This window comes from Lepidochelys olivacea (genome assembly GCF_965140295.1).
Source record: "Lepidochelys olivacea isolate rLepOli2 genome assembly, chromosome: 1".
In the NCBI taxonomy this organism is placed as follows: domain Eukaryota; kingdom Metazoa; phylum Chordata; order Testudines; family Cheloniidae; genus Lepidochelys; species Lepidochelys olivacea.
In genome coordinates this window covers 26,237,326-26,263,201 of record NC_140411.1, presented here as the reverse complement: position 1 = coordinate 26,263,201, position 25,876 = coordinate 26,237,326, and the positions used below count along the sequence as shown (strand labels likewise).

The following is a 25,876-nucleotide window of genomic DNA, read 5'->3' as shown; positions in this document are numbered from 1 at the left end:
TCCCTCAGCCTCTCCTCATAAGTCATGTGTTCCAGACCCCTACCATTTTTGTTGCCCTTCGCTGGACTCTCTCCAATTTATCCACATCCTTCTTGTAGTGTGGGGCCCAAAACTGGACACAGTACTCCAGATGAGGCCTCACCAATGTCGAATAGAGGGGAACGATCACGTCCCTCGATCTGCTGGCAATGCCCCTACTTATACATCCCAAAATGCCATTGGCCTTCTTGGCAACGAGGGCACACTGCTGACTCATATCCAGCTTCTCGTCCACTGTCACCCCTAGGTCCTTTTCCGCAGAACTGAGAAAACATTTTAGAACATTCCCACTTCATCACACCCCTCCACCCAGGGCATGCCATTCCCAGCTCCCCTGGGTCCCCGGCCCCAGAGCTTTCTGGGTAAAGGTGGTGTGACGAAGTGGGACTGTTCTCAATGTTTCCTCTGAATAGTGTGGGGGCGCCTCAGCTTCCCCCAGGCAGCTCCCAAGCATCCAGGGAGTGGGGCAAGGGTGCATGACCACTGCAGAGCCCTAGAGGGCAGGCGCGTGCAGGAGTCTGGACACAGAGAACGGCCGACACCCTGCCTCCCGGCAACCGATGGCCCGGGCCCCTCCCCCCCCGCAAGGCGAGAGCCAAAGGGCTGGAGAACAAAGGAATCAGGTGACCACCCGGCCCGGGAAAGGAACAAAGCCCACGAACATGTCTTTTGTTCACTTATGTACCAGCCAACCTAAGGGGCAGCATCTGACTCTCAGTGCAGTCCTGTATTTTTTTAATCTCATTTTCCTGATGATTTGACTATAGGAGGAAGAGGAGCTCAAGTGGTTCATCTGAGGTCATTACAATAGTTCAGTCTGACTAGTTCAACATGTGGCTTCTAGCCATTGGCTGTAATTCAGTAGATCATGTGGCCTCAGTCATAGCCACCTGAAGCAAAAATGAGGCTTTCTAATGTAAGGAATAACACATTACATTAGAATTTTCAGAACAATGTACATTTGAGATTAATATCTTCCTTATTTTATATGATGCAACAAATAGTCCCAAAGCTAAAGACAGCTTAGCTCAAAATAGACGTGAGTGGAACTTTTATTGTGAGGCCTTCGACTCAGTCCTGATTGATCAGAGAGTTTGCTAAGATCTGGAAACCTTGCAAATGAATTCGAGCCCTGGATTGCTTGAACCTTGAACAATGTATGAATTTGCATCAAAACTAGGAGAAACTGAGCTGATGTTTTGCTCTGAGTTCACTTTAGCCCAGAAACAATGCCATATGCCCTGACACCAAGGAAAAACTGGCAATGACCCCCAAATGTCAAAACTTGCAGAGCTCTAGTTCAAAGATTTCACCAACTGTTGTTATATTTCCCTATCTATTAAAACTTGCTTTATGTCATGCAAAACTGACCTTGTAGAGTAACTGCTCACAAAACCAGGCCCAATGTTGTAAGACACATTCAGGCTTCCTTTCCAGCTGCTGTCTGGTGGAGCAGGTCCTCCCATGTTACTGTTATAAAAAAAATCTGTTTTTTAGTATTTGTTATTTGTGTAAGTGTAGTGCCAGTCATGGACAAAGCCTCTACTGTGCTAAGCACCGTACAAACACTGAACAAAAACCCACACACACTTACCTCAAAAAGCTTACCATCTAAGCTTTAAAACAAAAAATGTATTGAATAGGCTTCTAAAATGGAGGGGAATTCGATTGGATGATTCAAGTGATCTTTTCTTGCACCACTGGCTATGGGCTAGATCCTGGTCTCAGTTACACCCTGGTAAGTCCAAAGTAACTCCAAGTATTTGCACCAGCGGAATGACATCAGAATTGGATATACTAACTGATGCTTTGGCTATTCAATTGAAATTACATTTCAGTGATACACATGGACTTGTGATGAATGTAGTTTCTTTAGCTTCAAAACGTCCTAGGGTCTTGAAAAAACCAGACTAAGACCAGTCCTTATTCTAAATAGTGAACAATCTAAATCCCCAAACTAAGTCGCTAAAAATCAGGGCCTGCTTAGCTGCCTGTGTGAGTAGATGCCTTTGCAGCATCCAAGCCTCTTTTTTAAAATATTTATATATTTTGCTAAGTGCTTATAAGAATTGGGGTAAGCTTCAGGGACTATGAATGTCAGAAGGTGGCCCTGATTCTGGCCCCAAATCAGCACAACACTTAAGCGTGCCCTTTATTTTAAGCATCTGTATAAATTCATCTACATTCAGCAAAGCTATTAAGCATATGCTTTATGCCCACGATGAGATTATCTATGGAAAATGCATTTGTTTTATAAATAGGAAGAACTAGGCATTCTGATCTTTCAAGGTTTACATGAAAATAAGAACCAAATGTCTATTGAGGATATATATTTCATTTATGTTTTTAAAACCAACTCTCTAGATATTTACAACTCAATTAAAGGCAAATTACTAGTTGTGCTACACTGCCAACTATTGACTGGCTCATCGATCATAAAAAGCAAGTTTCAAACTCACATCGCTTTTTTATGAACTAAGCATAAAGCTTTGTGGGAAAGTGATTTGGGAATATAGTATTCCTTAGCAGGTTGGCCTGAAATATGTGCTTATACTAGGACCAGTTCAGTGAAAGCTAGGCACAGACTGATTTTTAAACTTCATCCAAAGAGGGCCTAATTGTGCCATCTTATGCAGGTAGACAGCTCCTATTTGCTCAGGGAAAGACATGCACATACAGCTGGGGGAATAATTCAGTGCAGAAAGAATGCCTAAAATAAATGCAAAGACCAGTTATATGCAAGTTCTATGTAAACCCGAAATGGGCAATATCATGCACATTGTCTGAAATTGCCAGAAGTTTTGGATTTGTGTAGCTTTTAACATTGTAACTCAGATGGCTTAAACAGATGTAAAATCAAATATGTTGGCGTTTCCCTGTCAGAAGCTAGGAATTGTATTATGTGTTACTAGAGAAAAGAAACTATTGTATCAACAGATTAATGCCCAACTGATGTACAAAGTAGAAAAGCAAAAAGATAAATGTGTGGGATTTTCAAAAGCAGTTATGTGACTTTGGAGCCTATGTCCCATTGAAAGTCCACGGACACTAAAGTCACTTAGACACTTCTGAAATTATTTTCGAAAGAGAAGGAAGTAAAAAAAGAAGTTTATGTCGCTGATTCAAAAAAAAATTTTTTAAATGTCTTTTCATGCTTCCATTATGACAAACCAAATACCCAAGAGTTACAACTGGATGCGGGGGAAAGGGGGAGGGGGAAGGGAGCACACAACTTTACAGTAGCTCCAGGGCTCCAGAATTTTCATGTCAGCCTTGCCCATATGACCCTAATGTTCTAATTGTTCAAATACTCTTGCCAAGGTATTTGTGAATGTGATCTTTGACCTTTTTGTTCTCAACACTGAACACTAGCTTATTTCTGGCTCAAATAAAGATTTCTGCAAGAGGGGAGGAGGGAGGCGAGAGAGAGAGAGAAAAAAACTTTTGTAGAGCAGGGAAATAGAAGAAAAAAACTAAAGAACTTGTACCAGCACACAGTGTCCCCTTCGCCACTGCTCACTAGAATGATCTCTGATGCACAACCAAGTTAGAAACTATTGTTTTAAGTTTACTGAGGCTCAGATTTCACAGATTAATTATCATAAAGCTTTTAAGACAGACAGGTCCACAGACTTTTTATACATACATTGTTCACCTTTATTGCCCTGACCCTAAATGTGCTTACCCACATGAGTCACGTTATGTGAGTAGATCCATTGAGTTCAACAGGGTTATTTATGTACATAAAGTTACTGTGTGTGTTTGCAGGATTGGGGCTTGTTAGTACAATACACAGTACCATCAGACACTGAGCACTATCATCAATATTAAATAATGTAATATTAAATAGTAATAATAATTCCGCACATCCTACCAAAATCTAAAAGCAAAAGCTGATCGTTAAACTCACCCCTCCACCTGGTCTCAGGGCGAATGAATGAACATTCTGGAGAATTATTTGACTAAACAAAGAACCTGATGGTCACTAGCTTTGACTGTGTAACTGCACACAGAGTACGACTAACCTGACAGGTTTAGTCTGGGAGCTGGCAACAAATGAGCCTTGCCTTACAAGAAGGTGATAATTTTGCTGAATGAATGAGAAATGCTAGATGAACACTGGGTCCAAGTTTTAGCTTGTTGGCATCATTTCACATTCAGCTGATTTAATACACTGTGAGAGATTGCCAGCATCTAACAATGTGGGGATGGCACACAGGTCCTTACCCATCCTCCAGACATGAGAGAAAAATGTTTCACAGGGTGAATGGTTGACTCATTTAGGGGTACCACCTCCCAAAAGTAGGCGACTTGACAGCCCTGCTAATTATTACACTTGGATTACTTATTCAAATTAAGGTACATTTTATAGCTTCAGTAAAACATTTATTTATTTTGATTTATTTAAAATGCTCTGGGCACTTACCCAACATATGTTTTTTCCCTTGAGGTCCCCATAACAGCAAACAAGCTACTTTAGTAAATGTGCCAGAGGAACAGTATGAATTATTTTCTCTCCTTCTTTCAAATACCTCCATGGATTTCACAAGACATTCTTATGAAGCTTCCCCTTGTCTTCCATTTACTTACCGTAATAACTTTTCAGCATCATTGTAACCAATGGGATGGACTGGAAGTTTTGGAAGACCTACAGCCCTGGCTTCCTCATATCGATAGGTGTACTCTGGAGGTAGAAGGTTGGTGTTTATTTTATCTGACTTTTGAGAGCGATTCATACAACACATAACACAGTTCTACATAGACGTCAGGAATAATTACTCTGCTGTGCTAAAAATGAGGCCGAGATTTCTACAAGAACGCTGCTGTCTACACGACATAAATACAGTTTCAGAGAGGCCTCAACACACTCCTTGGGCGTCCACAACCCTGCAACCCCTGGTTGGTGTGTGCAAAATTCCAGTCTGGTGTGTGTGCAAAATTCCACATTTGGAAACCATCTCTGAATACGGTTCCTTTGCAGAATGTCTGAGAGAAGGATTTCCTTAACATGGGAGTAGGAAGGACCCTGGCTCAGACGGGACTTTTTTGCAGAGAATATCATTGGATCTAGCGCAGGGATGGTGGCTGATCTCCTACTTTCTCACCACTATCTTTTCCTGCTGCACCGAGAGGCACAACAGTAAGGATAGGAGGAGAGATGGCCACAAACAGCTTTATAGGGAAATGCGGAACAATCGAAGGGCCAAGTGGCTGAAAGGGAAACAGACCCAGCCTTGTAGAGCCGCGGAGCTAACGATATCCCCCCTTCATTGGGGATTATGCAAGTGGTCTTGGGTCACCCCTAGTGTGCAGAAATGAAGGGGAAGAGACAGAAGGTTTAATACATATATCTGTATAAACACACATACATATATATAACATAACAAAACATATGCATGTTGCCCTTTGACAGCTGTCCCCAGTGAGCTAGGAGTTGTACCAGCAAGAGGGGGTCCCCTCCCAGACCAGTATTTGGGCTGTTGAATGTTAAGAGTCGCAACCTCAGTGTTATTCCCTCATGCAGACTGTTCTCTCGAAGTGAGAATACTTTGAGCTTCAGTAGCACAATGCTGCCCACTCTGAATCCGCTGACAGCATCCTGCTCCCTCTTGTGGGTCCCATGCAGCAGCACTCTTAGCAGGAGGAGCCCAAAGCTGCCTCCTCCATGCAATGGCAAGAACAGGTGGGTTTACATACATCTGCTCCAAAGGAATGAGGAACATGCTGTCACCCTCTCCCACTCTTTCTGAGACCAGACCCCTTTGGGACCACCTGGCTCTCATCAGAGCTTGGGCCATGGCAATGGCTTCTTCTCAACACCACTCACCTTTTGCTGGATAACCTGGCGTGAGAGGATCCCCTGCCCCATTCAGATTTAACACATTCCCGCGCTGGGCTCCACCTCCAGGAAGGTTCCAGCCATTTGGAAAGGGATCTACTCCAGGGGCGCAGTAGTCAGCAGGGTCTGAATACAGAATAACTCCCTTGGCACCAACCATCTCAGCATTCTTCACCTAAAAAGCATATCCCGTTTCCTTGTTCAGTCCTTGACAGCTTGACACCTGTGCATGAATTCTCCAGGCCATGGTCCCAAGAGGAGGGCACCTGGCATTTCACAGAATAGACTTTGATTCTTTGCATTGAGGGAACTGGTTAAAGCAGCATCCCCTTTTAGATTTCTCAACGAAGGGCTGAAAATGAGGATAAGTCCTAGAACCCAAATCTCATTTATTACCGTTCTGGCATTGTAAAGGGCTATAAATTACATTAACACCCACTTTAAGGCCACTTGACACTACCCGAGTGGCTTAAAGGGATTTTAGTGTAAATAAGAAATTGGCCCATAATTATTCTCATGTCATGCAATTTCCTGGCAGCCAATAGGTTTGGTATCCTGCTGAGAAACCTGATATAGCATGTGCATAAGGGACTTGGTGCTACTTAGAATCCTAGGCAGGAGATATGTGCAATAACATGGAAACAGCACTCACAGGGTACTACTGTATCAAGTAATTCTAGTTTGTTTCCTGTCACTCTGACAAAAACAAGCAGCTGATTACTGAAATATTCAGTGCACAATATAAAAGTCTGACAAGTGTTAATACAACCTGAAATCTTAGTTGTTAAGTGAGAGATTTACATGCAATATCTCCGGGGGGGGGGGGGGAGGGAGGGGAGGGGTTCAGAATCGTAAACCATACGAGACAGAAAAATGTATTACTCCAGGACTTGAATCTGCCATTTGTTTGAACATGTACATAAAGCCAAAGAGTAACTGTTTATCTTTAGGCTTACCGGGGCATCAGATCAGCTCTGTGCTGTTTTAACAAAGGGAAGGGTTTTCATATCTGTGTTTCTGGCAAACAAAATCAGTGTTTAACTCTGGCCCACAGATAGTGCTTTAAGATGCTACAGATCTCATTTTTGCTTCCTAATCTATTTTGCTGCAGGTAACACAGATCAATATAGTAACGGAGTGACAAATAATCTTCAACTGAGATTGTAAGATCCAGATATTTTAGTCAAAACTTATCATAGCCATCCCCAGGACATACAATATTTCCCTTCATCCTATCCTGTGGGACTGTAGAAGCAAACTTAATATAATCAACCAATGGAATTCACTGGACAAGATATATATTGTCTAATTTGTCAGTAGGAATGCAGCATTTCCAATAAGTACAACAAGAATGAATTTGTGTTGCTCCTTTTAGTGACAATAAGTCCACGTCACTCTCGAGCCTTAGGAGTGCTGCATGCCACAGAAGAATGCTACAAAACATGGGAATCCTCTCTCTCATTTTCATGAGCCTTTCCCATCCAGCTGGATTCTTGACCACTTGGTGTTCTAGAAACAATTCAGCACTATAGAGTATTACATATATTATCTTTCACTTATGAAAATGACACGAGCCAGTTGTCCCTTCAATGGGCACAAAATATTCCTCAAGAGAATATCACCAATCTAGGCATCCCTTTTAAAAGATTCAGCATTAGGATTGCTGGGTTAACTGAAAACTGTGTAAAATGACATGTAAGGTCTAATCCTATTCAAATTGAAGTCAATTGGATTTTTAAGAGAAATATGATCACAGACATATCCAGGCTAGGGGCCTGATTGAGGAAAGCATCCCTAGTCAAGAAAGCTTTTAAACATGTGCTTAATATTAAGCATATGCTTATGAACTTTCCTGAATCAGGGCCTAAAGTATTTGAGGAAATCCATAGGTGTTTTTTTTTTTTAAACTAAAAAACCCTGTGTTGGGCTAATCCCTGCCCAGTTTGGGGAAATCTTTAAATAGAAACATGTTAGATACATTTTAAAGAACAGCTGAATCTGTCAAAAGGAGTAATTTTAAACAAATGTATTTATTTATTTATACTGTCGTAGATATGCTTGTATATATCTCCTACTCAAGAAGCATCTTTGAGCATAGTCTGATAAACAACTCTATTACGCTAAGATCACCAAGAGATTCTAAATATGGCCATCAGTCACCAAGACATGTCATATCTTAAGCACAAACTGAGAATATATATCAATTATAGAGTAGATACGTTACCTTATTTCCTCTAAAGATTTTCCCATATCTGGCAATGACAATCTTTCCAGTACAATTAATTCCCATCTCTCTCTCCAGTTTGAAAAAGTCTTCAGTACGGCCATAGTTGACGTACACCAACTCACCCTAGTAGATGAGAGGCACCGAGAACAGGGATATCAGTGAACATAAGAAAGGAGATGTGCTCTAATAAGGGGCAATCTGGGAGCAAGGAACTCAAGTTATAACCGTGGGTCTGATGTGGTTTCCCTCTGTGGCCACAGGCAAGTGAAGATGCCTTTAACCTGTGAGGTTCTGAGCACCTTCAACTCACATTCAAGCTCTTTATCTTCCTGATCCTGTGCCCAATGAAGTCAATAGCAAAGCTTCCATTAACTGCAGTGGTACAGGACGAAGCCTGAAACCCCATCAGTTTCCCCATCTGTAAAATGAGGACAGTAATACCTAGCTACTTCACAAAGATGTTGGGAGTCTTAATTAATTAATACTTGAAGATTAAAAGTACCCCATAAGCGTTTCTAGGTATTATTTTTACTAAGGTAATGCTTTTGGCTTTGCTTTAGTAATTAAAGCACACTCTCACAAAGACATTAGAAGACATTAGTTCTGTGGGTGGGTTGATAAAATGCTTGAAATCTTTGTCCCAAAGCTATTGCACCAACTCCTTCTTTTCAATGAACTCAAGAATAACAGAGTCATAGCAGATTCATGTTAACAGTGGATCCTAGTATTCTTGTGCTTACAGAAAATGAGGAGTTGGTGCAATTTTCCAGTAGCTTTGAGGCCATTTGTAAGTGGGTTTATGGCAAAATGGATACAGTATATGTATTCTGGGTGTGCTATAAATCTTTATGTTGTCATTTGGGCTTGGTTTACACTGAAAAGTTATATAGGCATAACTGCATTGGTCAGGGTGTGAAAAAAACCTACCCCTGTAACTGATGTAGTTATGCCGACAAAACCCACAGTATAGCAGTCTTTAAGTCTTTACGGTGCCACCGGACTCCTCGTTTTTGTGGATACAGACTAACACGGCTACCCCTCTGATATTTATTATTTGAACTCAACTCAAACAAAACTATTCCCCAGTCCTCCTCCAGGCTGTCTGCCTGGGAGTCCCCTGCTCCAGGAGCTAATCTGTTTCTTGGAGATCTCTTCTTCATTTGAGCCTTCAATCCCTTCTACAAGGCCCAATCACCTATTCTTAAAGGGGCTCACAGCGCTAGTTGGCTGGCCCCAGGCCTTCTGGCCCTTTGAGTGGCAGATCATCCTGTTACAAATACATTTGGGCTTGTGTTACATCAGTTAGCACATTCCACAAGTACGTTTTACACAATTTTACCGCTCTGTGACTTCAGCACTGCTCCATACAAAGAGTGGACTCTACTTAAGCCAGACACAATGGGCCAGATCTTCAGCTGGTGTAAACCAGTGATGCTCTGTTGAAGTCAGTGGAGCTGATTTACACCTGCTCGAGATTGTGGCCTGGTTTGTTCAGACCAAACCGTATGTCCAAACTAAGATGATTTTCTGTAACAGCTTTCTGAAACCCTGCCATGGGCTTGAGTTTCCACGTGCTTTCACCAGTGCAAATCATCAGGAATTCCAATGAAGTCAACAGAGTAACACTGGAGTCAAACCACTGTAAGTGAGAGAAGAATCTGGCCCATTCTCTCATCATTATTTCTATAGAATGTCGAGTACAGAATCCCCAATTTTATACGTCTCCATATTTGTCAGCCAACACAAAAATGCTGTTTGTGTGCATCATAACTGGAGTGCTGTAATTATACCAATTAACAGCAGCCTGCTGGGTTTCCACAATCAGGGAAATTGTTTTACAGTGAAAGGATAAGCCAAGTCACCATATGAGTTAAAATTTATTGTTAAAACCTTTTCATACTATTCTATAGCTTTTCATTTTTATGAATTCTTTGATTAAGCAAAGGTATTCACTGCAACATCCCACTTTTTAAGAAATACAATCAGGAAAATTAAGTACAATAAAAAGAGTCACTTATTTGAATGCTCAGGCATCTCTGACACATTACTTAAAAATACATTTTAGGATGGGATTTCTTTATGAAAAATCCCAGCTTTACCTTTCAGTAACCCCACTGGGAGTCACAAAGTGAGCTGTAGCTCACGAAAGCTTATGCTCAAATAAATTTGTTAGTCTCTAAGGTGCCACAAGTACTCCTTTTCTTTTTACAGCTACTGTAGATCCCCACAGAACACTGATAATTTACACCGGAGCCTGCTAGTAATAAAATGAAATTGCCAGTGTTTATAGCGATGTCACTTCAAAAATGCACAAAATTATGCAAATGGTAAGAATTCAGTGTGGACTCTGTTGTAAAATCCTGCAAGACTCTTTCAATTTAATTGCAGGGCTCATTTGGCAAAAGCCCTCTACGGTACCTGCTTCCCTATTCAGTGTCTGATTCTGCCTGCCTTTCCTGACTGGGACTACTTGTGTAGTAAAATCTTACTCCAGGTGAGTAAAGGCAGCAGAACTGGACCACCAGTGATGCTGATGGAGGTATTCCAGATTTACACCAGTGTACATAAGTGCAGAATTTGGCCCAACATGTCCTCACATCATTGCTTTGCCTGTTTTTCATTAAAGATTTCTATTTGACATCCAAAAAATTTAGAACACCCTTTTTATTTAGTAAGAACACAGATGGATACCATAATAACAAAAATGAAGCAGGTCTTCCATAGGTCCTGATATCTGTTCTTAAAATCAAGGAGAGCAGGGCAGGATTAAGGCATAGGTATAATTGGCAGCTCCTGGAGTTATATGATGATGTCAGAATCTCAGTTTTCATTTTTAAATGAAATAAGGTCCCAGTATCAGCAGATTAAATTACATGCCTCCACTGAAAACAGAGAGATTTACCCCCAGCTGCACATCTGGTCTTATGTTTCTATCCCTCTTGATTACAAAGATTTTTTGAAAATGTGAGCCCAGAACAGCCAACGCAGTGGTGTCCACCTGAGTCTGCAGAGAGCCTGAAACAATAGCTCAAAGAATTGTAAATTATTTTATTCATTTTAATGAGTTCTAAACTCTGAAACCTGCTGCTCTTGGAGCACTCCCTCCTGTACTATCCTCACAGAGGACTCTAGGTGTGTTTAGGCCCTCACTGCTGTCATTCCATCATAGTACTTGGGCAGGGACAGCGGGCGGGGGTTGTTTGCAAGTGCCCCACATGCAGAATCCCCTGCGTGGGTGGGTGGGAGCTGTGTTCAATGGGTTTTAGATTAGGTCTTTCAATTCTAATTTTCTCTGTGTGCTTTCAGCCAGGCTACGGTGGAGCCTTTATTATGTTTCCTGCTGGTCAGCATCTGCACTGTTAGAGGTTTTAATATTTTTCTCTTATCCTTCCTACTGGGATTCAGTTAAATACACCAAGTAAAAAGTAAACAGGCTAATTTTCAGTACTGTTTACATCTGGGATTATGCAAATTTCAGGGACAAACTCTGCTTTCTGATGTAAATCTGGAGCTACTTCATTTAAATCAATGGACATACACTGGCGTAAATAAATATGTATTTTGGACCTATAGCCTTGAATTCATGTAAATGGCTGATTTCTCTCTTCCCCGCTTCTTTTTTTTTAAAGTTTCGGCTGTGAAGTGCCTTAGGATTTCTTGGCGGGGGGAAGGTTTGTAATGGTCTCTGTTGAATTTATGATGCCACATGCTGTAACGAACATTCCCCCACATTCCTAATGATACTTAACTGTGGATTTGAAGCAAGCACTTTTTACAGAAACAAAGAAAATCACTTTGGAACATTATACAGTCAAACAGTTTCCTGGTGATAACCAGGAGTCGAGTCAAGTCTAACTGTGGTATGCTGCTTCCTGGTCATATGGGTGGAGGACTCAAATTGTTATGGGTGCAGCATATTTTTCAAATGGTTTGTGCTTTTTGAAAACATCCCACTGCTCTCGTCCAACAGGAGTCTTGTTAAATACAGTTCTCATGTTAGACGTTTGGGAGCACGCAGGGTGAAAAGAAAAAAATCCATATGCGATTATACCCTAGTAAGACCGGTGCCTACTTGGACTCCTGGCTCCTTCAAAAGATAGTTATCTTTTCTATAAAATGAACTTCCATATGTAACAAAACTAGGGCTTTCAGTAATACCACTGGGAATTGCACAGCGAGTGTAGATCCCTTCAGAATACTGTGATAATTTACACTGGTATTTGCTTGTAATACTTTGAAATCATCAGAGTTTATAGAGATGGCCCTTCAAAAACGTGCAAAATTATGCAAATAGTGAGAGTTAATTGTGGACTCAGTTCTAAAGTTTTGCAAGACTCTTTAAATTTAATGACAGAGCTCATGGGTTTGGCAGGTACCCTCTACCCTACCTGTTTGCAAATTCAGTGTTTGATTCTGCCAGCCTTTCCTGACTGGATTTCTTTTGTCTGAATAACTACAACTACATTAGGGCTTTTGCCAGCATAGCTATTTCTGTAAGAGGTGCAATCCCTTTCCACCTCTGCCCCCACTCCTAACTGACATAGCTATGCTGGAAAAACTTTTAAGCATAGACCAGGCCTAGCAGTGAATACTCAGGTAAGCCCAATTCTGCTATCCTACTGAGGTAGGACACTACCTTTCTTTTGCCACCTGACTCCTTTGCTGTTGGTAATTAGAGCTGAGTGAATAATTGATCTGGTTTGATTTGAACCAAAATGAATTTTTTTGAAAATTTTCATTGAATTGAAACATTTTGAAAAGAAAAAAAATCAAAATGAAATGTTTTAAAATATTGAAAATATTTCATTTCTATTTTTTAGAATTTTTTTCCGAGAAGCTATTTGTTGAATTAAACCCAAAATCACTAAGAATTTCAGACTCCAAAATGGATTTTTCAGCAAAATTTCTATTTCTCCAAAATCTTCACCCGATCTTATTGGCCACCCTGTTAACACCACTCAGAACCTCACGCAGACAAAGACAGTCACGTAAAATGTAACTAGTTATGGTGTTAAATGATACTTAAAAATGTAACACGCTTTAAAACGCTACTCATTTTCCAAGAACAGATAACAGCAATTCTCACCCCTTCCTTATGCCCATTGTATATACTTCATTATTTTCTTTTCTTTTTGTTTTCTTGTCTTTTATAGTACTTCCTCTCTTCAGATCTCATAAGATGTAGGATACTGTTACTGAAGACAAGTCTACACTACAAAATTAAAAAGAAAAGGAGTACTTGTGGCACCTTAGAGACTAACCAATTTATTTGACCATAAGCTTTCGTGAGCTACAGCTCACTTCTGCTCAAATAAATTGGTTAGTCTCTAAGGTGCCACAAGTACTCCTTTTCTTTTTGCGAATACAGACTAACACGGCTGCTACTCTGAAACTACAAAATTAAGTCGACCTAAATGATGTTGATATGCAGACACTGCAGTAAAATTGATTCAACTATATGTCCACACTACACTCCTTGTGTCAGCAGTGCACCTCCTCACCAGGGTGTTTGCACCAATTTAACTGCCAGCGTGGAGCACTGTGAGATGGTTTCTGAAAGTCGATGTAAGCAATACAGTGCCTACACTGACACTGTGTTGACCTAACTGCATCGACTTAACCGCTACACCTCTCGCAGAGGTGGAGTTATTAAGTCGGTGTAGAGGACGAGTTACATCAGTGGGAGCTACATTTTAGTGTAGACACTTATAGACTTAGATTGATGTAAGATGCCTTACGTCGACGTAACGCTGTAGTGTAGACCAGGCCTCAGAAGAGGCCCTTTCTAAGAGGTGGTTCTTGCATCTAGCCCTCAACATGGTCAGAAAAACTAAGAAGACGTTAGGCTGCATAAAGAATAGAATGATGAATAATATGGAGAATACTATAATGTCTTTATATAAATCAATGGTGTGGCCTCATCTGGAATACTGTATCCAGTACTGATCATCTACATGGAAAAAGGGTATTGCAGAACTGGAGGGGGTTCAGGGATGAGTGATAAGAATGATCAAAGGTCTGGAAAAACTTTCCTGTGAAGACAGGGAACAGATTGCAATTATTTACCTTACAAAGGAGACAAATACAAGGGAATCATGATAAAAGTAAATAAAATAATGAATGGCCTGGAGAAGGGAGATTGGGAACTTCTGTCCCCGTCTTGGAACACAAGAACAAGGGGACATTCAATTAAATGAAAAGGTGGGAAACGCAAGAAATTATTTTACACAAAATGTGTGTAAACTGTAGAATGCATTGCCACAGGAAGTCATTGAGAAAAAGCATTTAACAAGATTTAAAAGGGGAATTGGATATTTATATGGATACCAAGAATACCCAGCGTTATGATTAATAACAAAAATTTTGGAAAGACTATTAAACCCCATGTTTTGGAGTTTAAGCCAATCTCTAACTATTCAAAAGCAGGATGAGCTTTACATGGGGGCAGATTACTCCACATCTGCCTACTAAAGGGTTCTTGCACCTTCCTCTGAAGGATCTAGCACTGGATACTGTCAGAGACAGAAAGAAAAGGAGTACTTGTGGCACCTTAGAGACTAACCAATTTATTAGAGCATAAGCTTTTGTGAGCTACAGCTCACTTCCTCAGATGCATATCGTGGAAACTGCAGCAGGCTTTATATATACACAGAGAATATGAAACAATACCTCCTCCCACCCCACTGTCCTGCTGGTAATAGCTTATCTAAAGTGATCATCAGGTGGGCCATTTCCAGCACAAATCCAGGTTTTCTCACCCTCCACCCCCCCACACAAATTCACTCTCCTGCTGGTGATAGCCCATCCAAAGTGACAACTCTTTACACAATGTGCATGACAATCAAGTTGGGCTATTTCCTGCACAAATCCAGGTTTTCTCACATCCCCCCCACCCCCATACACACACAAACTCACTCTCCTGCTGGTAATAGCTCATCCAAACTGACCACTCTTCAAGTTTAAATCCAAGTTAAACCAGAACATCTGGGGGGGGGGGGGTAGGAAAAAACAAGAGGAAACAGGCTACCTTGCATAATGACTTAGCCACTCCCAGTCTCTATTTAAGCCTAAATTAATAGTATCCAATTTGCAAATGAATTCCAATTCAGCAGTTTCTCGCTGGAGTCTGGATTTGAAGTTTTTTTGTTTTAAGATAGCGACCTTCATGTCTGTGATTGCGTGACCAGAGAGATTGAAGTGTTCTCCGACTGGTTTATGAATGTTATAATTCTTGACATCTGATTTGTGTCCATTTATTCTTTTACGTAGAGACTGTCCAGTTTGACCAATGTCAGAGACAGGACACTGGAATAGATAGACTTAAATCTGATCCCATATGGCAATCCTATGATCTCCTCTGTTCCATAGCTGCAGTCTTGATACTGAACTGCGCTTTGTCTGCACACAAGAGCCTTCTGGTGAGCCCATCTAGTTGTAATGTTCCTGAAAAGCACAATTATTTTAGAGGTCATGAATGGTGGTCTTTGAAGCAGCTTGCACTCATCCTTTAAAGTGCCTTGTGGACCAGGATCTTAGTCACTCCTGCAACAGGGAGGCTGGCAGTGGAGCTCTCAGCACAGTGCTATGATTAGGGCCCTACCAAATTCACGGCCATGAAAAACGTGTCACGGACTGTTAAATCTGGTGTCCCCCTGTGAAATCTGGTCTTTTGTGTGCTTTTATCCTATACAGATTTCACGGGGGAGACCGGAATTTCTCAAATCGGGGGTCCTGACCCAAAAGGGAGTTGCGGGGGGGGGGCTGCAAATTTATTTTAGGGCGGTCATGGTATTGCCATCCTTACTTCCATGCTGCCTTCAGAGCTGGGCGGCGGGAGAGCAGCAGCTGTTGGCCAGACGCCCAGCTCTGAAGGCAGCACTGCCGCCAGCAGCAGCGCAGAAGTCAGGGTAGTAGAACCTCAACCCCCCTTACAATAACCTTGCAACCCACCCAAAAAACTCCTTTTTGGGTCGAGACCCCTAGACTGTGACATTTCAGATTTAAATAGCTGAAATCATGAAATTTATGATTTTTAAAACCCTATGGCCGTGAAATTGACCAAAACGGACCATGAATTTGGTAGGGCTCTAGCTATGATGTGTTCTTGCCTGCGTTTGTTGGTTAGGGGGAGTGCTGCTCCAAGCTGCATGAGCTTCTGCTTCCTGGCGGAGGTCCCATTTATACCCACAAAGAGCAAGTTGCCATCTTCTTCTTCTACTGCGTGCATGGGGCCAAATTCACAAGTAGCATAAATTTCCTCATCAACAATATTTTTATGTACTGTAGGTATGCATCAGCCCTGATGGGGGTGGTCGTACTGTACCCAAAGAAGGCAGAATTCTATCAGAAACAAGGCAGTCACCCCAAGTTTTCCTTCAGTTCAATAATATGATCTGAACACGCTCCCAAGAGCATGTCAGGGAAGTACAGCAAGCAGGATTTGGCCCATACATATAATGAGCTGATAATGGAGTGGTCATCCCTGGCTAAAACATAACTCACAAGTGAAAAGGGGCTCTGTATCTTGTGCAGTTGTACCAATCATATCTTACATTGCCCCTCCTAAAGGAGCCCACATAAAATCATAGAATATCAGGGTTGGAAGGGACCTCAGGAGGTCATCTAGTCCAACGCCCTGCTCAAAGCAGGACCAATCCCCAATTAAATCATCCCAGCCAGGGCTTTGTCAAGCCTGACCTTAAAAACTTCTAAGGAAGGAGATTCTACCACCTCCCTAGGTAACGCATTCCAGTGTTTCACCACCCTCCTAGTCAAAAAGTTTTTCCTAATATCCAACCTAAACCTCCCCCACTGCAACTTGAGACCATTACTCCTTGTCCTGTCCTCTTCCACCACTGAGAATAGTCTAGAGCCATCCTCTCTGGAACCACCTCTCAGGTAGTTGAAAGCAGCTATCAAATCCCCCCTCATTCTTCTCTTCTGCAGACTAAACAATCCCAGTTCCCTCAGCCTCTCCTCATAAGTCATGTGTTCCAGTCCCCTAATCATTTTTGTTGCCCTTCGCTGGATTCTCTCCAATTTATCTACATCCTTCTTGTAGTGTGGGGCCCAAAACTGGACACAGTACTCCAGATGAGGCCTCACCAATGTCGAATAGAGAGGGACGATCACATTCCTCGATCTGCTCGCTATGCCCCTACTTATACATCCCAAAATGCCATTGGCCTTCTTGGCAACAAGGGCACACTGCTGGCTCATATCCAGCTTCTCGTCCACTGTCACCCCTAGGTCCTTTTCCGCAGAACTGCTGCCTAGCCATTCGGTCCCTAGTCTGTAGCTGTGCATTGGGTTCTTCCGTCCTAAGTGCAGGACCCTGCACTTATCCTTATTGAACCTCATCAGATTTCTTTTGGCCCAATCCTCCAATTTGTCTAGGTCCTTCTGTATCCTACCCCTGCCCTCCAGCGTATCTACCACTCCTCCCAGTTTAGTATCATCCACAAATTTGCTGAGAGTGCAATCCACACCATCCTCCAGATCATTTATGAAGATATTGAACAAAACCGGCCCCAGGACCGACCCCTGGGGCACTCTGCTTGACACCGGCTGCCAACTAGACATGGAGCCATTGATCACTACCCGTTGAGCCCGACAATCTAGCCAACTTTCTACCCACCTTATAGTGCATTCATCCAGCCCATACTTCTTTAACTTGCTGACAAGAATACTGTGGGAGACCGTGTCAAAAGCTTTGCTAAAGTCAAGAAACAATACATCCACTGCTTTCCCTTCATCCACAGAACCAGTAATCTCATCATAGAAGGCGATTAGATTAGTCAGGCATGACCTTCCCTTGGTGAATCCATGCTGACTGTTCCTGATCACTTTCCTCTCATGTAAGTGCTTCAGGATTGATTCTTTGAGGACCTGCTCCATAATGTTCCATGATTGATACAGAAACTATTAGTGATAGTACTAATGGGAAGGCCACTGTGCCTAGGCAAGGATGGTCTTGTGGTTGGGACACTGGACTGGGACTCACCAAACCTGTTAATTCTTGACAGTCACAGACTTCCTGGTTGCCCTCAGGCAAGTCACTCCCCTCTGTGTATCAGTTCCCCACCTGTGAATGAGGATAATTCTTTCTTTCTGCCACCCTCTGTTTGCCTTGTTTGCTTAGATTGTAAGTCGTTGGGATTGGGACTGTCTCTTACTATGTGCCTGGCACAACAGAGCCCTGATAGTGTTTGGGGCCCCTACGTCATACGATTATACTAATAATAAACAACAGGGTGGGGCAGTTGGCACTGATGTAGACCGTACTGTATCTGTTGTATGGAGAAACTAAAGACTTCAAGCTTCCAGGTCTGCTGACTTGGGACTTCTCACAAGCACTAAACTAACTGTATGGAGGGGAGGGTAAAAGCGTATAGTTAGTATAAAAAGAAAACCCATCATCTGGAAGTTTCTGATATGTAATGGAGCAGCCCATTGGAATAGTTTATTGTTGATAGCACTAGCTAGAAGTATGAAGATTTTGCCAACACTGTGATCACGAGTAAGGAACAATTAGCATCCGATTCTTTGAAGAGACAGTCTGGTGTCTCTCAGGCATCATTCTTTTCTCTCAGATAACATTCATGTATTTAATTTTAATTAGTTTTTCGAAAAGGAGGCTTCAGCCTTTCAGATCTATTTGTATTGTTCCCCTACTTTCTATCACTTATTGTGGCTCACCAGAGACCAAATAGAATGACACAGTCATAGTGTTTTTCTCAGGATACTATTTTATGACAGGAGGTCATAATCCATGCATGTGCCCATACACCATGCTCCAAATGTCCTGCTGCAGTTCTACAAAATCTCATTAACTGAAAATTCCCTGGTGAATAGACATTATCTGGTCTGATTTTCCAGCTACCTCTGAATATTAAACCAAACTGTGAGCAGGATACCTTTAATTTTCTGGACTTGAGCAGCCTATTACTAAACTGCAAAAAAATAGTAATTAACAGCCTGAATTAAATAGTCAAGAAAGGTATTGTGCACGAATAAATCTTTTCTAATCTTACGAATTGCTGACTAAACCCGCTAATGAGCGGTAAGAACATAACACAGGAAAGCTCCTGCTCTACAGACCAGTTTTACAAGGAACCCTCTGTCCTTTGGAACCCTCTGTAAAACAGGAGGTACCCAAATTAATACGCCACGGAATGTTCTAAAGTGCAAACGTCCGTTAACACAGAAGCACTGGGATTTAACAAGAGCCAGATTGTGCCCGATGCGTGCCCATGTGTGCAGGAGGGGGAAAAGACACAAAAAGCTTTCCCTAGCTCCTCTTCTGCAGGGCAGGACAACTGACTGGACGCAGAGGGCAGCATGACACACTATCCTAAGAGCTGGTGCTGTATGCACATTTCCCTCATACACAATGACTTCCAGATCCATTTGGTATGGTCAGTGCCTTCAAGGAACCACTCACCCTAAGACAAGGATAGCTTACCTAGAATTTTTTGTAACCAAAACTTCCCACACCACAGTGGGGTCTGATCCTGCATTCCTTATACTCCAGCCACCGTCAGTGGGAGTTCTGGGTGCATAAGAAATGAAGGATCTTGCCCATGATGAGTGCCAAATGATTTTTCATCATTCCTGGAAATGTGGAGCTTTCTAAGAATGACACGGCAGTGACAGTGGCACAAGATATTGCCGGGTTAGCACTGTGGCAGCATTCACAGAAACGTCGGTACTTTCAGAAGCAGCACAGCAATAAGGCACCCGGCATTACTCCATAGATTGTAAAAAGAACAGGAGGACTTGTGGCACTTTAGAGACTAACAAATGTATTTGAGCATAAGCTTTCGTGAGCTACAGCTCACTTCATCGGATGCAGTGGAAAATACAGTGGGGAGATTTTATATACACAGAGAACATGAAACAATGGGTGTTACCATACACACTGTAACAAGAGTGATCAGGTAAGGTGAGCTCACATGGCTGCTACTCTGAAACTGGTCCATAGATTGTGTGGCTGATTAAAGTATAACCACACAGATACCCATGAGTACCGAGCATTTCATCACCAGCTAATGTTTCATACAAGTGTATTTTGAAGGACTTGGGGTACCAGTTAAATACTCGTTGCTCATAATAGAGCATGTCTACTGGTAAAATGCATCATGTTAGAAAAGTTATTAAACTCATATTGTTTAGTTAACATGATGGTAAAAAAAAATTTGCCCTGAGAGGCCGTGGGGTAGATTTTTAGAGGCATAAAGGACACTTAAGCACTTATCTCTTATTGAATTTCAATGGGAGTTAAGCACCTATGTGCCACTTGACCTTCTGAATATCTACCTCCATGTCTACCTTAGGAAAAATATGTATCTTAACATGTGCTAGCTAGCACATGGTATTTTAATACATATTAGTCACCTGTGCTTGCTGGTTAAGCTAACTTGTTTTGAAATATGGCTGTCCTTGTCTACACTAAGGACAAAGTAGCGTTTAACACTGTGCTAATTAAAACACGTCAGTTAACACAATTTCTAACATGACATGTTTTCCCAAAATAGACAAGCCCATAAGTTACAAAGTTTCTCCTTGGACGAAATCCTGTCCCCACTGAAGTCAATGGCAAATTCCCATTGACTTCAATGGGGCCAGGATCCCTTATATTTATATGGCAAGTTTATATGACCATCTTCTGAGATACTGAAGCTCAGAATTTCTATTGATGTCAATAGAAGCTGTGGGTACACAACACCTTTGAAAAAAGTGTTATTTATTTAGATACTTAAATATGGATTTAGGATCCTGACTAGTTACCCAAGATTGAAAACATTAAACTAAGTTTACAGTGATCACTGGGATGGAATATAGCAGCCAACAACACTAAACATCTTTTTTTTAGGAAGAGAGTCAAAGGAACATCTCCAGCTGAAGCTAGAGGGCAAAATTTAAGCAGGAAAATATAATTTCCTAATTCAAAATTTTCGCAATACACAAGGGCTAACACTTTTTAGGGATGATGTGGTCTCATGGTATAAGTGTAGGGTAGGGTTGCCAACCCTCCAGCATTGTCCAGGAGTCTTCAGGAATTAAAGATTAAACTTTTAAGATTATGTCATGTGATGAAACCTCCAGGAATATGTCCAACCAAAACTGGCAACCCAAGTGTATGGCTGGGAGCCTGGAATTTCAGAGTTCTAAACTCTTTACCTCTGGTACCCCTTGGGCTGAGAAGGCACTGTATGGTGGCACAACATCTGTAACAGTCTCATATCCTGGAGGGGGAGGCTCAAATAATGATGTATTGAAGATCTAGTGTGAAAGAAGAAAAAGAAGACATAATATTAGAAAGAGGCACAGTCCAAACGGGCATATTTCTCAGATGGTTATGGTTTAGATTAATCTAGTTCTGCTATCTAACCCAGGGTTCCTCCTGCCCAGCTACTGGGCATGCGCTTCAGGTTGCAGGCTTAAGCCCCGATCTTGCAAAGAGAACTAAATCGGTAGACCCTGCACGAGCATGGAGCCTCAATAAAATATGCACAGGCCCAGTGGCCCACCCATGGGGCTCTCTTTGCACAACATGCAACCCAGGGTTAGACAACACAGTGGTAAAAAGGGCTAAGGTTTGTATACACCACAGCTTCCACCAGCAAAGGAGCTGCACTGGTGGTGAACTACACATCCAGTTTTTGCTTGTGTAGATACAGCCTTAGGTCCACGCTCTAGCCCTAGACACACACTGCCACCCTTAGAACTACAAAGTTTGAACACAGCACAATTACCTCCACTGTAAGTATGTGAATAATGAAGCAGAACACAATTTAAAAAAAAAAAAAAGAACAGGAGGACTTGTGGCACCTTAGAGACTAACCAATTTATTTGAGCATAAGCTTCCGTGAGCTACAGCTCACTTCATCGGATGCGCAGAATGGAACATATAGCAAGAAGATATATATATACGTACAGAGAAGGTGGAAGTTGCAGCTGCAGCAGCACAGGAGCTAGCAAACAGAGCTGTAAACAAGGGAGTTTGAGTGGGAGTTCTGTTGGAGGAGAAGGTATTTGTGTTTGTTTGGCTTTGTATTGGTAGTATTTGTATGTGTAGAGGCTTGTAGGGGCTTTGTGCTGGGAGAGAAGCTGAGCCCTGATTAGGGGGCGGGGCTTCACTGACTAGGGGTCCTATAAAGGTAGCAGCCAGTCAGGCAGCAGCACAGACAGCTGCAGCAGCACAGGAGCTAGCAAACAGAGCTGTAAACAGGGGAGTTTGAGTGGGAGTTCTGTTGGAGGAGAAGGTATTTGTGTTTGTTTGGCTTTGTATTGGTAGTATTTGTATGTGTAGAGGCTTGTAGGGGCTTTGTGCTGGGAGAGAAGCTGAGCCCTGATTAGGGGGCGGGGCTTCACTGACTAGGGGTCCTATAAAGGTAGCAGCCAGTCAGGCAGCAGCACAGACAGCTGCAGCAGCACAGGAGCTAGCAAACAGAGCTGTAAACAGGGGAGTTTGAGTGGGAGTTCTGTTGGAGGAGAAGGTATTTGTGTTTGTTTGGCTTTGTATTGGTAGTATTTGTATGTGTAGAGGCTTGTAGGGGCTTTGTGCTGGGAGAGAAGCTGAGCCCTGATTAGGGGGCGGGGCTTCACTGACTAGGGGTCCTATAAAGGTAGCAGCCAGTCAGGCAGCAGCACAGACAGCTGCAGCAGCACAGGAGCTAGCAAACAGAGCTGTAAACAGGGGAGTTTGAGTGGGAGTTCTGTTGGAGGAGAAGGTATTTGTGTTTGTTTGGCTTTGTATTGGTAGTATTTGTATGTGTAGAGGCTTGTAGGGGCTTTGTGCTGGGAGAGAAGCTGAGCCCTGATTAGGGGGCGGGGCTTCACTGACTAGGGGTCCTATAAAGGTAGCAGCCAGTCAGGCAGCAGCACAGACAGCTGCAGCAGCACAGGAGCTAGCAAACAGAGCTGTAAACAGGGGAGTTTGAGTGGGAGTTCTGTTGGAGGAGAAGGTATTTGTGTTTGTTTGGCTTTGTATTGGTAGTATTTGTATGTGTAGAGGCTTGTAGGGGCTTTGTGCTGGGAGAGAAGCTGAGCCCTGATTAGGGGGCGGGGCTTCACTGACTAGGGGTCCTATAAAGGTAGCAGCCAGTCAGGCAGCAGCACAGACAGCTGCAGCAGCACAGGAGCTAGCAAACAGAGCTGTAAACAGGGGAGTTTGAGTGGGAGTTTGAAAGCGGAGTTTGTCTTGTGGTGCTTGTGTGGGGTTTGGTTTTGCTGTGGGTGGTGGTGTTTTGGTGTGGTTTGTGTTTCCCAGATTAACAGGATTTAGGTGGGAAGGCTATGACAGATTCAGAGGTGGCAGTGGGAGTGACCCATGTAGCAGATGACACAATGAAGATGACTGGATGTGGAAGCTGTGGTATGTACATGATCCTGGAGGGGGCACCTGGTAAGAGTTTTGTCTGCATGAAATGCCGTCTGATAGAGCTGATGGAGGAAAAGATCAGAGGTTTGGAGATGCAGGTGGAAAGTCTGGTAGAGTTTAGGAAGGGGTTTGAGCAGATTATGGAGCAAAGACATGAGGTATCTGAAGGGAAAAGCTCAGACTTGCAGATGGAAGCAGGACTAGGGAATTCTGAGGGGAGACTGGGTGAGGAAAGTGGTCAGTGGAAGCATGTGACTAAAAGAACTAGGCAGAGGAAAAGACGGGCTAGTGAAGGAGAAATAGAGCTTCAGAATAGGTTTGCAGAGTTGGAAAATGAAGAAGGGGCTCAGCAGGTAGTCACTGAAGGTGACAGGGCAAGGAAGAAGAGAAGAGCGGTTAGTCCTATAGGAAAAGGGGAAGAGTTAATGGAGATTACACCAAATATGAGCCCCAGGAGGATACAGGATGGGTTAAAAAGGATTACAAGGGAGAATGGGAATGGAAAAAACTTGCAGCCAGAGGGAACAGGGGATAGACTGGAGAATAGCACCGTCACTAGGAAAAGGCAGGTCTATGTGATTGGGGACTCTTTATTGAGAAGAATAGATAGGCCTGTAACCAGAGCTGATCCAGAAAATAGGAGGGTGTGCTGTCTTCCAGGTGCTAAGATACGGGATGTAGACCTGAGGTTAAAAAGGATTCTAAAGGGAGCGGGAAAGAATCCCCTAATTATCCTTCATGTGGGAACAAATGATACGGCTAGATTCTCACTGGAAAGTATTAAGGGAGACTATGTTAGGCTGGGGAGGACGCTTAAGGAAATTGAGGCTCAGGTGATCTTTAGTGGGATTCTGCCTGTTCCTAGAGAAGGGCAACAAAGGTGTGACAAGATTATGACTATCAATAGATGGCTTAGGCAGTGGTGCTATAAGGAGGGCTTTGGGATGTATGGCCATTGGGAGGCATTCATGGATAGAGGACAGTTCTCTCGGGATGGACTTCATCTGAGTAGGGAAGGAAATAGACTTCTAGGATGGAGGCTGGCACAACTGATTAAGAGAGCTTTAAACTAGGAATTTGGGGGAGATGGTTGGGAGATGTCCAGGTAATCTCCACGCCAGAATTTAGCATAGAGTGGAAAGAAAATGAAGTAAGAGTGGATACAGCTGTAGGTAGGAGGAAGGGCAGTGTAGATACAAGTCTAATAGGTTATACTGGTAGTAAAATAACCGTGCCTAATAGGGTACAGAATGTGAGTGAGGCCAAACAGCAAAAATTAAGATGTTTGTACACTAATGCAAGGAGCCTAGGTAACAAAATGGAGGAACTAGAGTTACTGGTGCAGGAAGTGAAACCAGATATTATAGGTATAACAGAGACCTGGTGGAATAGTAGTCATGACTGGGCTACAGGTATTGAAGGGTATGTGCTGTTTAGGAAAGACCGAAAAAAAGGCAAAGGTGGTGGAGTAGCACTGTATATCAATGATGAGATAGAATGTAAAGAAATAAGAAGCGATGAAATGGATATGACTGAGTCTGTCTGGGCAATAATTAAATTGGGGAAGAAAACTATTAGAGCCTCCCCTGGGATAGTGCTTGGGGTGTGCTATAGACCGCCGGGATCTAATTTGGATATGGATAGAGCCCTTTTTAATGTTTTTAATAAAGTAAATACTAATGGAAACTGTGTGATCATGGGAGACTTTAACTTCCCAGATATAGACTGGAGGATGAGTGCTAGTAATAATAATAGGGCTCAGATTTTCCTAGATGCGATAGCTGATGGATTCCTTCAACAAGTAGTTGCTGAACCGACTAGAGGGGATGCCATTTTAGATTTGGTCTTGGCGAGTAATGAGGATCTCATAGAGGAAATGGTTGTAGGGGATAATCTTGGCTCAAGTGATCATGAGCTAATTCAGTTCAAACTGAATGGAAGGATTAACAAAAATAAATCTGCAACTAGGGTTTTTGATTTCAAAAGGGCTGACTTTCAAAAATTAAGGAAATTAGTTAGGGAAGTGGATTGGACTGAAGAATTTATGGGTTTAAAGGTAGAGGAGGCCTGGGATTATTTTAAATTAAAGCTGCAGAAGCTATCGGAAGCCTGCATCCCAAGAAAGGGGAAAAAATTCATAGGCAGGAGTTGTAGACCAAGCTGGATGAGCAAGCATCTTAGAGAGGTAATTAAGAAAAAGCAGAAAGCATATAGGGAGTGGAAGAAGGGAGGGATCAGTAAGGAAAGCTACCTTATTGAGGTCAGAATATGTAGGGATAAAGTGAGACAGGCTAAAAGTCAAGTAGAGTTGGACCTTGCAAAGGGAATTAAAACCAATAGTAAAAGGTTCTATAGTCATATAAATAGGAAGAAAACAAAGAAAGAA

General features: G+C 42.4%; 1 protein-coding gene across 4 annotated transcripts in view; it reads right to left on the bottom strand.

Moving 5' to 3' along the window:
• The window catches only part of LOC311526286 (glutamate carboxypeptidase 2-like), a 61,324-nt gene that overhangs the window by 25,106 nt on the left and 10,342 nt on the right, over nt 1-25,876 (bottom strand). For all 4 annotated transcript variants that reach the window (XR_014712984.1, XM_084639160.1, XM_084639159.1 and 1 more), the window contains 5 exons: nt 21,288-21,389; nt 8,103-8,228; nt 5,867-6,053; nt 4,630-4,723; nt 1,411-1,509 (listed from right to left, as the gene is read on the bottom strand). Coding sequence is in view for 3 of the 4 variants with exons in the window: in XM_084639160.1 (XP_084495286.1) it covers nt 1,411-1,509; nt 4,630-4,723; nt 5,867-6,053; nt 8,103-8,228; nt 21,288-21,389 (608 nt within the window). In the remaining variant the exon portion in view is untranslated. The remainder of the gene's footprint in view (nt 1-1,410; nt 1,510-4,629; nt 4,724-5,866; nt 6,054-8,102; nt 8,229-21,287; nt 21,390-25,876) is intronic.